The sequence below is a fragment of the Neophocaena asiaeorientalis genome, unplaced genomic scaffold, assembly GCF_003031525.2.
Source record: "Neophocaena asiaeorientalis asiaeorientalis breed wild unplaced genomic scaffold, Neophocaena_asiaeorientalis_V1.1 scaffold121, whole genome shotgun sequence".
NCBI classification, from domain to species: Eukaryota; Metazoa; Chordata; class Mammalia; order Artiodactyla; family Phocoenidae; genus Neophocaena; species Neophocaena asiaeorientalis.
Window position 1 is genome coordinate 504,507 of NW_020172142.1, and position 14,187 is coordinate 518,693.

At 44.5% G+C, this 14,187-nt stretch overlaps 1 protein-coding gene across 1 annotated transcript in view; it reads left to right on the forward strand.

Moving 5' to 3' along the window:
• The window catches only part of MYRIP (myosin VIIA and Rab interacting protein), a 173,304-nt gene that overhangs the window by 133,385 nt on the left and 25,732 nt on the right, over positions 1–14,187 (forward strand). The window contains exon 10 of the mRNA XM_024754099.1: positions 2,234–2,473. Within this exon, the coding sequence (XP_024609867.1) occupies positions 2,234–2,473 (240 nt within the window). The remainder of the gene's footprint in view (positions 1–2,233; positions 2,474–14,187) is intronic.

Consider the following 14,187-nt stretch of genomic DNA (forward strand, 5'->3'; position numbering starts at 1 on the left):
TGAACGGACCAATCACAAGAAATGAAATTTATTAAAAATCTTCCAACAAACAAAAGTCCAGGACCAGATGGCTTCACAGGTGAATTCTATCAAACATTTAGAGAAGAGCTAACACCCATCCTTCTCAAACTCTTCCCAAAAATTGCAGAGGAAGGAACGCTCCCAAACTCATTCTATAAGGCCATTATCACCCTGATACCTAAACCAGACAAAGATGTCACAAAGAAAGAAAACTACAGGCCAATATCACTGATGAACATAGATGCAAAAATCCTCAACAAAATAAGACAAAAAGACAAACTCAGAGTGGGAGAAAATATTTGCAAACGAATCAACGGACAAAAGATTAATCTCCAAAATATATAAACAGCTCATGCAGCTCAATATTAAAACAACAAGCAGCCCAATCAAAAAATGGGCAGAAGACCTACACAGACATTTCTCCAAAGAAGACATACAGATGGCCAAGAGGCACATGAAAAGCTACTCAACATCACTAATTATTAGAGAAATGCAAACGAAAACTACAATGAGGTATCACCTCACACTGGTTAGAATGGGCATCATCAGAAAATCTACAAACAACAAATGCTGGAGAGGGTGTGGAGAAAAGGGAACCCTCTTGCACTGTTTGTGGGGATGTAAATTGATACAGCCACTATGAAGAACAGTATGGAGGATCCTTAAAATACTAAAAATAGAATTACCTTATGACCAAGCAATCCCACTACTGGGCATATACCCTGAGAAAACCATAATTCAAAAAGACACATGCACTCCAATGTTCACTGCAGCTCTATTTCCAATAGCCAGGACACGGAAGCAACCTAAATGCCCACTGACAGACGAATGGATAAAGAAGATGTGGTACATATATACAATGGAATATTACTCAGCCATAAAAAGGGACAAAACTGGGTCATTTGTAGAGTCGTAGATGGACCCAGAGACTCTCATACAGAGTGAAGTAAGTCAGAAAGAGAAAAACAAATATCGTATATTAACGCATATATGTGGAATCTAGAAAAATGGTACAGGTCAACCGGTTTACAGGGCAGAAATAGGGACACAGATGTAGAGAAAGAATGTATGGACACCAAGGGGGGAAAGAAAGCCAGGGGTGGGGGGTGGGATGAATTGGGAGGTTGGGATTGACATATATACAGTAATATGTATGAAATAGATAACTAATAAGAACCTGCTTTAAGCACAGGGAGATCAGCTTGGTGCTTTGTGACCACCTAGAGGGGTGGGATAGGGAGCGTGGGAGGGAGATGCAAGAGGGAGGAGATATGGGAACATGTGTATATGTATAGCTGATTCACTTTGTTATAAAGCAGAAACTAACACACCGTTGTAAACCAATTATCCTCCAGTAAAGATGTTAAAAAAAAAAAACCTACTGTATAAAAAATAAAATAAAATTCAAAAAAAAACACAAACTAATATTGGGTCCAGTGGACCCTAATGGTACTTTAAGGGTTATCTTGCCAAGATTCCATACATATCTGTCTAATATAAGGTGAAAAATAGAGAGTTAGAATGTCATGTCTTCCTGGACTTCCCCAGGCCTGGTCAGGGTTCTACTCATAGAGAGAGCTTCGGAGATAGTAGGAGCCGGAGATGTAATTGTGTAATTATCAAGGGAAGGGCACACAGTATTCCTTATGTATGCGCAAGGACCTTGCACCATCTCAAAATCTGCGATTTGCCTAGAATACCATTCTTTCCTCTCTCCCTTTTAGCTGGGTAACTGCTACACTTTGAATCTCCACTCAAACACCATCTCCACAAGCAAGCTTTCCCTGAGTCCCAGCCCTGCCATCCGGTGCCCCTTAGAGGGCTGTCAAAGCCTCCCTCCCCACGCACTGCTTCTGTGCACTTGTCAGGGTTTTAGTGCCTTCTCCACTAGGGGGCGGGCGGAGGTTTGCTCAGCTTTGCATCCTCAGCACCAGCACAGTGCTGACCCTAGTAGGCACTCGGTGAGTATTTTGCAAATGAAAAACACTGAAGTCACTTTTCTGAGTACAGGTGCTCACCTGCCTTAATTTTTAACAAAGTGTTAAGATGCATGTGTTTGAAGAAGTAAAAATAAAAAGTCCATCCATAGGGAAAGCAGATCAGGTAAGAGCTTCATTTTCCTGATTGTCCTTTACTCAGGGATTATTGGGAACAACAAGCAACATGACTGTAGCAGAAGAGTCTTCAGCTCATCATTCTGGCTTTCATTTAGGTGTCCGGTGATTTATCAAAGACTGATATCTGCAATGAGGCTCGGCACCCACAGGCCGGCACAGACGCTGCAGAAGAGAAACGGACAAACAGGCTGTACGAGTTGGCAATGAAAATGAGTGAGAAGGAAACTTCCTCTGGGGAGGATCAGGAGTCCGAGCCCAAGACAGAGTCTGAGAACCAGAAGGAAAGTCTGTCCTCTGAAGACAACAGCCAGAGTGTCCAGGAAGAGCTGAAGAAGGTAAGCTCTGTGAAACCACCTGCAGACGGCTTGGTTTCTGCAGCTGTGGTGTGGGGGAAGGTTCTGCATTTGTGCAGAGATGTGCTGGGACCCCAAAGAGCACTCTCTAAAATGCCCATCCCTATGCACTTGGGAGAGCCCAAGAAAATTCTGCTTGATTAACGCTGTTATTCAATCAGGAAAGTAGCACCGCGTGTCCTTGGAAGTCTCCCAAGACCTCTCATCTCCTATTCTTCATCAAGACAGCCCTTACATTTCGACTCTATAACGTAGTACCCATGGTGTCTCTCATTGGTAAAGAGCTGTGTTATTTCCCGCCCCACCCTCTCCCGAAGGAATGTTTCCTGTGGATTGAAAACATCTAGCCAATCCTCTTTTAGCCAATGATGATGCTTCATTTCATAGTATAAAGTCTTTGTGTTGAAAGTGGCCTTCTGGATCATTTATCTCTGCAGTTTTCAGATTTTGGCTTGTTTGACTTAGCCAGAAGGCTTTCTCAAACAAACCTTATATGGAATCCCAGTGCTTTAAACAGATAAAAGGACTGCTGCTCTGAGGGTCCCCAAAGCTCCAACCACCTGATCTTCAGTCCCACCATCCTCCCTTCCTTCTCCCAAGCTGGCCACCTAGTTCCAAGGGACATTGTGTGGAAGGCACAGAAAACAGACCCTGCCACTGGCAGAAAGGGATCCCAGCCTTTCTGCCCACCATCCTCCAGCACATGCCTGGGTTCCCACTACAGCTCCACCAAGTACGTTCACACTAGACTTGGCCCCCTGGTCAGGATACCCCTGCTGCCTCCAGGGGAAGGGGAAGAAGCTAGCATTTGTTCAGTGTCTCCTACATGCCTGGTACTTTGCACATGTTAGTTAGTTCATTTAATATAAAACCTTGGAGGCAGACACAGACCCATGTTGCAGATGAGGAAACTGAATCTAGTCACAAAGGTACTTACCCAAGGCCCACAGCTAGTAAGTTTCAGAGCTGAGGCTGCATCACAAACCTGCTTGGCATCAAATCACAGGCTCCTTCCTTTACAACAAGCTGCCTCTTCTGGAACTCAGATAAGATCTTATCTGGTAACATCTAGACTTCTTTGTACTTAGGATCAATTTTTTCCCTATTCTGAGAGCAGGCTATCTAAGCTAACAGGCTGCTGGTAACCCACGTGCATGGTGAATGAGTCCCCTTCATCTGCTCAACAGCCAAGCTGGGGTACTGTGCAGGAGCCTGGCCAACCCAGGAATGACCACAGGTGGTCCAGAGCAGGCCCCAAGGGAAGTGGGGACCATCCTCCATGGCTGAGGCCCTGAACCTTCCGACACCTCAGACTCTGCCTTGCATTCATTCCCAACCCGGCCTCCGTAACCATTGAATCCTCACTCATAAACCTGCCAGGTCCTTTGCCTGGGGATGGCGCACATCTCTTTCCCCCAGCATTTCTGTGGGTGGAGAGCAGATCTTGGCCTTCACGGGCAGCCCTTCCCCAGGATATGGTCTCCGACCCATTGCCTCTTCAATGGTTATGGGCTCTGATCCTCTCTGTTACTTGAACCGATGGCCCATTACAGTCACATTTGTCTGCTAGAGCTGAGAGCCAGATGGTAACCGAAGAATATCACATTATTTCTTACAGTGGCTCCACATCCTACTGGCTTTGCTGCCTGGTGGTCCCAAGGCACCAAAAGCTCATGCTGTACCAGCAGCACGCCAGGCTGGGATGAGCCACGCACACACGCCCCTCATCAGCCTGCAGGCCTCACCTTCTGGAGGCACAGCCATCTGTTTGTACTGTGCTCTTCTGGGCAGAATGTGAACAGGGAAAGGCGGAAAATCCTGGGTGCTTGGCCAAGCCCTCCATCCTGCCCCCATCCTGCCCTGTGCCCTCACTGAGCAGGAAATTAGGGGAGTTGCTTTTATTCAAACTCCCAAATGTGTCAGTTTCTCAAAGTTTAAGTCCTTCCCACTGCCGACCAAGAATCAATGGATTAAATACTCAACCAGATATCACTTGTGTATGTAAAAACCCAGATAGCAAACAAAAAGAGGTAATCAATATATCTCTCTCCATCAAGCATCGGCTACTCTGATTAAAGGAAAACAGAAATATACGTTCATCTATGGAAGATTATTTAGAAGCAGAAGGGTATAGAGATAGGCTTCAGGATTAGACTGACTGTGAAACACATCCATGCAGTTTGCAAACTTTGAACTTTGGTTCTAAGCCAAGGCCATTTCTTGCCTGCTTCCTACACCCCGCCCCCTAGCTGCCCTCCTTGGCCCCTCCAATCCTTTCTCTACTCAGCAGCTGGAGCTGCCCTGCGGCCCTTGAACTTGCTCCCAGCCTGTCGACAAGCCCAAGTCTGGCTTGTTTTTATATCGATCCCTAAAAACCAGTCTAGGTCTTCATTGTTGATTGGACAAACACATGTTGGCCGTGTCTGTAAAATGGGGATAATCATACCCCCTTATAGAGTTGGGAGGACTGAATTATGCAGCATAGAGGTAGCACACAGCCAGAGCCCAGCAAATATTAACAACCTCACAGCCCCTTTAACAACCTCAAGGAAAAGAAACTTCACTGTCGTGAAATAATGCCCCTGTGTTAGCACTGAGGGAACAGCTTAGTGCCTATGTCCTGTCCACACGTGCAGTGTCAAGCCAGAGGTCTGTAGCCACGGTCGGTGCTTCATCATGCTCTGAAGAATGTAATGGGGAAAATACCACGTCAGAACCTCCCAGGTTCCCATCTTCGGGATCAGAGTAACTATGACTTCCTTTGTAATCCGACCACAACTAGTTTGTCCAGCGCTCACACATGTACACACACACGGCATGGTCGGGGAGCGGATCCGGGCTAAAGAAACTGTTCCAGAAGCTGTTCGTGCCTGCCTTATCTCTTTACCGTGCTACTGCACACTGGCCCAAGGTCCATCTGCCTGGGGACTCCCGGCACAGCAGGAGCTCCTCTTCCTGTGCAGAAGGCAGGCTGGGAGTGAGAGAATAACACTCCCCTCCCCAGGAGCAGCCCTAACCAGTGACTGATGGGAAGAGTATAAATACTCCACTCCTTTGCCTCCACTGGGGTGGTGACCCACGGAGTGTGTGCTACCCACTGATGCCCCGAGTTCCCCAGCAGATTTGGCTCTGGTCACCCGCAGTGAGGACCAGCTGGATCTGGCTGCCTTCTCTTCCCTGCCTTGCCCCACCCCCTCCTCCACTGGTTCCTGGGATCACTTCCCAAATAAACTCCATGCACTCGAATCCCTGTCTCAGGGTCTGCTTCTGGGGAAACCAGACTAAGACAGTAACCAAACAGGAAAACACACAGAGTCCCCAGTTCACAAACACTCACTGCAGTATCTGTGACTAAGCAGTGGAGAAATCCAAATGCCTAACTGGCTGCTAACGGCCTCTGCCTGACCACGAGGATCCCTTACACAGAGAGTTTTATCCAGACTTCACCATTCCTCCTGCCTCTATCGCAGGTTCTTCTCTCTGGGAGCCAAAGCAGAGGAATGTGCATGTTCCCATAGACACAGGGGCATCAGTGGCAGTTCAGTGTCCTTGGTATGACAACCCATGTAGGTATTAGGGCCTCACAATCTTGTCCAGCAGCAGAAGAACCATTTTAGAAACACGCTGTTTCTTGATGGGAGTCAGCCCTTCGCTGTAGGCAGACTTGTCCCTACAGTTGATTCGCTTTGGCTGGGTGTTGGGGGCCCAATGATGATTCAAGGATGGTCACTGCCATCTGAATTTTAACTACCTGAAGAACCAGCCTGTAAAACTTGGGGCCAGCCCAGAAACCTGGATTCCTAGAGGCCATGTTTTTAATTGAAGTCATCTTGGTTTCATTGAACCTCATGGTCAACCTCATGGTCAACCTCATGGTCAGCTTGACTAACCCTGGGATCCTTCAAGCCCGGGAATAAGCACTTGCTTCCCCTCTGCCACTGGGCAGGTGGCTGTGCCAATGGTTATGGAAGAAAGGCCTGGCTGAAGTGGTTCCTAGAACCATCTGCTCCTGGATATGCAGGTGCTGCATTCCTGAGAGAAGGACGCAAAGAAAGGTCAAAAACTCCTGGCCTGACTTTGGAGACTATGTGCAGGGGCTGAGTCTCCCACAAAACCCTATCTCCCCAAGCTTAAAGCAGTGATCCCCAAGGTCCCTGCTCGCTCCAAAATCCCATGGTTCTAGACATGTAAGGCATTAAATAGGTTTTTGTTTCCTGATATTAGTATCATTTATGACACTATTTATATGACAAAAGATGTCCTGTGTGTCAAGCTTTTGGAACATGAGTGTTTGTTGAAGGCCCATATTAGTGAATTCTTGCATTATAGTCAAATTTGTACACGCAATGTCCTGAAAGCAAAGTGTCTTTGTTTATTAATTATCACAAGTAGCTGAATCATTGTGTTTTAGTTTCACAAAGGAGTCACAGGCCAGCAGATAACTCCCATATTCATAGTTTCACGGAATAATTCTCCTCAAAGTACTGAGACTTCCCTAAAGTAATAAGTGTCTTTCTCCTCAAATAAGAGACAGATTTGTGCATCTTCTCACAGCTGCTCCCCATTTACTAGCATCAAGTCATATAGAAACACAGTACTGGTCAATGGATAAGCAGACAGATTGATTGTTGCCTGAGAAAACCCAGAGCTGTGGGTTTCTGCAGTTTAATGTGCTTGTGAAAAATTTTTTGTCGATATCACAGTGTTAACATAAAATCAAGTATTGTCCATGTGTGTCTCACCCTTGTAAAATGACTCACCATCCACATGAGGATTCAGTGTCTTTCACCCCAGGAAGTATCTTATTTGAGAAGCATGTCTCCATCTTCAGTTGGCGCTAAAGGTTCAATCCCCACTTATATCTTACAAGCTACACTGATCTCAGTAGGCCTTATGCCTACTGCTGCTCTAGGAAAAAAGAGAAGCTTTAGCTGTCCACTTAGAGCTACAGCTCTTATCCACAGCGCTTGAACAGGTGAGGTTTCATTTCACTCCTGTTGTCACTGTTGTCACTCATTCCCACGCTTGTGTCCTGTGTGTTTGGGGGAGGGGCCTGCACGGCTGGGAAAAGAGTTCTGGGTTCTCTCCTGGATTATGAGGGCTTCAACAGAACATCTTCTTCTCTAGGCAAAAGATGAACTGAGCCCTCGAGAATTAATATACTCATAATGCTAATAGATAAAAAGGCAGTCCACATAAGCAGACAATTGACCAAAAATAAAAGCAAAAAAAGAAGAATGTAAATGACCAATAAGCGCATGAAAAAATATTCAACTTTAATTGTATCTCAGCTGTATTCAATACAACACCTAGCCCAGAACTTGGCATATGGTGTGTACAATCATTTTTTCCATTCAACAAAAGCACATTGAGGCACTGGGAAGACAGCCATGAACAGGGCAAAGTTTATCGTTTGTTCAGACAAGCAATAAAAATGCAAGTTGCCTCTTCTTTCTATTTAACTGCTGCGCTAGGAAAAAAGAGAAGCTTTAGCTGTCCACTTAGAGCTACAGCTCTTATCCACAGCGCTTGAACAGGTGAGGTTTCATTTCACTCCTGTTGTCACTGTTGTCACTCATTCCCACGCTTGTGTCCTGTGTGTTTGGGGGAGGGGCCTGCACGGCTGGGAAAAGAGTTCTGGGTTCTCTCCTGGATTATGAGGGCTTCAACAGAACATCTTCTTCTCTAGGCAAAAGATGAACTGAGCCCTCGAGAATTAATATACTCATAATGCTAATAGATAAAAAGGCAGTCCACATAAGCAGACAATTGACCAAAAAAAAAGCAAAAAAAGAAGAATGTAAATGACCAATAAGCACATGAAAAAATATTCAACTTTAATTGTATCTCAGCTGTATTCAATACAACACCTAGCCCAGAACTTGGCATATGGTGTGTACAATCATTTTTTCCATTCAACAAAAGCACATTGAGGCACTGGGAAGACAGCCATGAACAGGGCAAAGTTTATCGTTTGTTCAGACAAGCAATAAAAATGCAAATTGAAATAATGAAATGCCACTTTGCCTAACAAATTGGATGGTTAAAAAGAACGATAATCAATGTTGGTAAGAGTTCAGGGAAATAGGCAGTCTAATACCCACAAAGTAACACATATTAGCACACTGGTGACTTGGTAACTCGAAGCAATCAAAGTGTGCATACCCTTTGATCCAGCAAATATGCTTTCAATCATTTGTCCTAAGGAATAACTGGACAAGCAGCCAAGGGTATATCACAATGCAGTTCATCAAGTGTTATATTTTTATACTAGGAAGACTTTGAAACAACCTAAGGGTCCAACAATAAGGGACTCTTGGGGAAATGGAGGGGATGAGCTCCAGAAAACAGATGGGGCATTGGCATTGGAATGGCAAAGACAGAATAGTCCAGATACAAGTAAGTGGGTAAATTTGATGTTTAGGAAGATGAAGAGAGTTTGTTTTATGTTCTATGCTTCCCCCGCTCCGCCCCTCTGTTACCCAACCAAACTTGGGTCTGCTTGCCTGGGCACAGTAAAGCCAATCTACTGACACTGGGTTGTGGTGAAAGGAAATGTAGTATTTATTGCAGGGCACCAAGCAAGATTGGGGATGGCTAATGCTCAAGAGGCCGGAACCCCTGGTGGCTTTCACGGAAAGGTTTTTAAAGGTAGGGTGAGTGAGAGGGTTGCAGGGCACATGATCAGCTTGTGTACATTCTTCTGATTGGCTGGTAGTGAGGTAATGAGGAGTCAACATCATCAACCTTCTGGTTCCAACCTGTCTGGGGCCTGCCTACATGCTGATGGTCAGCATGCAGTTAATGTTTTCCACCTGCAGGGGTTTCAGTATTTGCAAAACAGCTCAAAGGATATGGCTCAGAATGTTCTTATAGCCCTTGAGAGGAACTAAAGGTATTTGACTTTGTTTAATGGCTAAACTATTATTATTTTGTCTTGCTTGACTGTTTTCCTTTGCTTCTGCATTTTCTCACTTCTAAATTTATTAAATTTATTCTTTGGAACTCAGGGATGGCCTAAGAGGCTAAAGTCTTTCTACAAACAAGAGGACATGGGGGCAGGGGATGGTCTGTCCTGGGAAGGCCCCATAAGGTCCTGCTTGCTTACATCTCTAGCTTTCTGAACTAGAAGGCAAGTTTGCCTTCTGAAAGTGAGGGGATAGTGAAATTTGAGTGTCAGGATTGTGGAGAGGGTTTGAAATAGCTATTGCATAGAATGGGAGAAAAACGTGTGGAGAAATATAAAGGATCCCCAGGGTAAGGTCAGAGATCACAAACATTTACTTGAGATAAAGAGCCTGTAAAAGAATACAGCAACTATGCACACTACTACGTATAAAATAGATAAAAGACCTATGGTATAGCACAAGGAACTATATTCAACATCTTATAATAACCTATAAGGGAAAAGAACTGAAAAGAATATACAGATAGGTACATATAACGGAATCGCTTTGCTGTACACCTGAAACTAGCATCACATTGTAAATCAACTTCAATAAAAAAAAAAGAAAAGAATACAGCAACCTTGAATGCAAATAAATGCAAAATAAAAATTCATTCTATTCAAAGAAAAGGTCTAGTAGTAGCAGGTCTATTCATGAATCCATATCATTAGGCACAATTACGCAATACAGCTCAATAGGTTCTGGGATTTACATTAGAACTCCCCATTTCATAACTAAAATTTATAGATGAATCTCAAACCAGACTGCAGGAGTGGGGAGATAAAAATGGAAATTAATTCCAACCACAATAGGAACAAAAAAATGTGAAATTAAAGCTTAACAAGAAGACTGCAGATCTCTCAGAAACCTACCAGTTTTGCTGGTAGGAAAGACAGTGTAAAGAAGAATTCTTCCAAAATGAGGGTAGACATTTACTGTAATTTAAATCAAAATCTGAACTAGAAGTTTTTTTTAACTTTTCAAAAGGATTCAAAAAATCACCTGATAAAATAAAGTCAAGAATAACTTAGAAATGCTTAGAAAAAATAAAAGAAATGAAGAGGACCTATCTATTAAGATAGTAAATCATGTTTTAAAGGCAGAGTAATTAAATTTGTGAGATATTGATAAAGGATGCAATGAAATAGTCCAGAAGTATGCCCTAGAATATACTTAATTTAACTCACAACTGATCTCATAATTACCACCCACCTCTCACCCCTGGTTGAGAAGAGATCATTTTTTAATAAGTGTGTTGAGACATATGTGCACTTGTTCTTTTGGGGGAAGGGATGTGGCAAGAGAGGAAGGTCCTTAATGTTCTCTCCAACAAAGGAATGAATGGCTCCCCCAGGTTTGCAGGGCCAGCAATACGTACAGGAGACAATAAGGAAAAGATGCCAACTTCCCATGAGAGGTAGTGGCACAAGTTCTGGAGTTTGAATTCTTGTTCAATCCTTGTTACAAATAATTGTTGAACTATTCTAAGAGCTGTAATACAATAGGGACCAGAGAGAAAAGGTCCCTGCTCTTGTGGAATTTACCCACTGTTGGGGGCGACAGCTGATAAGTATGTAAACACATACAGGGGAAGAAGTCCTTAGTGATCAGTGCTAAGGAGATTCAGCAGGACGCTCACGGATGGAGTTGGAAGGAGTATGAGTCATGGATGGTCCAGACTTTTCTGACCAACTCTGTTTTCCACTGAAACCCGAAAGACACAAAGGGAAAAGTCAGGCAAAGATCTAAAGGAAGGGCTTTCCAGGCAGAGAAAAACATGCAAGGCCTTAAGGTGGAAATGACCTTGACAAGTTCAAGGAACGGCTTAAAGAGCTAGGGTAGCTGGGGCTACATGGCCAAGGGGAGAGCGCTTGGAGAAGTGAGAGAGGGAGGGGCCAGAGCAAGCCAGCGGTGTGGGCCATGCAGAGAACTTTGGCTTCTATTCTGTGTGAGATAGGAAGCACCTGGAAAGGTTTCAGCAGAGACATAACAAGGAGGACCTTACATTTATCAAGATCACCCTGGTTGCCATGTGCCACCTCTGTTCCAAGTGAACGTGGAAGGTGGTTTCCTGTGTCATTGGGCTACTATGGAGCTGAGCACGTGCCCTGGCAGAGCCCTGGTTACCGCCAACAAGTGGGGAAGTGTGTCCAGTGAGTATCAGGAAATAATTTTCTGAGGAACAGCCAGTATGCTAAGCAAAAGAGACTGACAACCATGATCACCTCCTCTGCCAGGACAGGAAGTCCTGCCTGCCCTACACCTGCCCGGGCAGGTATGGTCAAAGGTAGTGGTCCCAGCATTCCCCTCCTCTCTCACCATCACCAGGTCCTGCAGTGGCCTTGCTCAGGTGCCCACATCAAACAACAGGGACTCCACCAAGGAAGGGAAAGAAAATGACCATGGGGAAACATACAGACCAGTGGGTTTATTTCTGGAACTAAATTAAATGTGCAAATAGCACATTTAAAAAAATTCATTTTGGGCTTCCCTGGTGGTGCAGTAGTTAAGAATCCGCCTGCCAATGCAGGGGACACGGGCTCAATCCCTGGTCTGGGAAGATCCCACATGCTGCGGAGCAACTGAGCCCATGTGCCACAACTACTGAACCCATGCACCGCAACTACTGAAGCCCATGCCCCCTAGAGCTCATGCTCCGCAACAAGAGAAGCCACCGCAATGAGAAGCCTGCGCACCTCAACGAAGAGTAGCCCCTGCTCGCCGCAACTAGAGAAAGCCCACATGAAGCAACAAAGACCCAACTCAGCCAAAAATAAAATAAATGAAATAAATTTTTTAAAAAATTCATTTCAATTATCACAATTTTTAAAAATCTTATTTCTTTCATAGGTGGCTTTGACCATCAAAATCTAAACGATTTAAGAACCCAAACATTCCTAGAGGTCCATTCTCTGATCTCCACTACATTTCATGTTTCAATTTATTACATATGCTAATTTATTAGGTTCATACTCCAATTTCTTTCCACAATTCTGTGCCACCTTCTTTCAAGTCAGTCGTTGGGGACGTGAGTCTGTTCGTGGAGAATGTATTTTGACGGGTTGTAGAGGCTTTGCCGGAGCGCCTTATGTTTCATGAGAACTGAAACATATTTGCATTGAATTTTTCTAGCAGATTTCTGTCAACTATTCAGGAGGACATATGGAGTTTCTTTTCTTACCTTTGAGAAGGAAAAAAAATACATGAAATCAGGGCATTTGGACAAATTTCCTTGCTTGCTCTGGCGGTTTGATAGAAGCATTTCATAAAGCCAAGGCAGCATCTGTAATGTGGGACAGAAAAGTAATGAGCGGGCTGTGAAGTCTGGATCACACTTAGATCAGATTTTCTCAGAGGCCACATTCTTGTTCACTCTGATTGTTTTTGGTGGCTCCATCTCAGGTAGGCTCAGTAAGGCTCAGAACAGGAGCTGGTCGCTTGGGAGATCTCAAGCTCTGTTGTGTGACTTGGTCATTGGTATACAAATCAACGAGCTTGCTCTGATTGATGGCACTTTGTGGAGGCTACAGGCCCTTCTCTCGCTGATTTGTTGTTCATGGATCTGATTATTCAGTTAGATTCTGTTGTTCCATCACTTTCTGCAGCCCATTGGGTCCCAGGAATTATGCAGGTGGAGGAGGTGATGTGGCAGGTGGGAAGGAGTGTGGACCTTGAAGACCAAAGTCTCTGGGTTCAAATCTCAGCTGTGCATCTTCTTCCTTGAGCCACAGTTTCTTCATCTCTCAAGATGGGATGAAAACAGCCACCACGTCAGGTTGTGATGAGGGTTACACGAAATCACGAGAAGCCTGGGGTCAGACCCGGCACAGGAAGGACGCACATTAACACTGAGTTGGCTCCCTTCCTTCCTTTCTTCCTCCCTAAAGGGCTCTCTCAGGAGCAAGGTATCCCAGGAGAGAAGGTGAGGCCCCATACACATTTTATGCAACTTGAACATTGAAAGACTTTTCTCCGCTGCCTGTAATTCCTGCATGGGAGCCAACATGTTTTTAGAAGACTCTCTTAAAGTTCTTTCTGTTTCCTGTGCTTCCAGACTGACCCCAAGGTCACACATTAACGGAACCTGCTTGCCCCTCTGCAGGTCCACAGCCTGTGGCTCCCAGTGCAGGGTAGGAGCTGTTTTCTGCTACCTGGGTCTTCCTTCCCTTCTCCTGTCTCTGCTCTCTGAGGACAGGAACCCAGGCTTACTCACTCTGCATCCCCTGCAGGGCCCAGTACAGTGCTGGGCATAGAGCAGATGCTTCCTGAAGGCTTGAATTAAATTAGTGATGATGGGAAATAGGAGATGATGTTTGAGGGCCTGGCTTGTTTGGTTGCCCAGCTAGGCAATGACATACCTTATTTTTATTGCCTATCAGTACGTATGGTTCAGTATGCTCCCTACTGGGAAACGGAGGGTCCTGCGTGCGTGCATTCATGCGTGCATGTCTTGAATGTCAGTGTCAGGTTGTTTACTGTCATTTCTCAGGACAAACCATTCTGTATTCTGATATTGTGTCTTCCATTTTTGGTGTTAAGGTATCCCTTCTTTATGAAATTATGGTGAAGCCAGACAGTAGTAGACCATGGTGGCATTATTTTTTTTTAATATTCTTACTTAGCAAGAGAAAAAAACTGGAGCAGCAAAGTTCAACTTTCTTTTTTTTTTTTTTTTTTTTTTGGTTAAAAAATAGTAAAAAGCCTCCTTCAAAACACCAAGTAGTCAAGGAAAGTTGTTTCAAGAACACA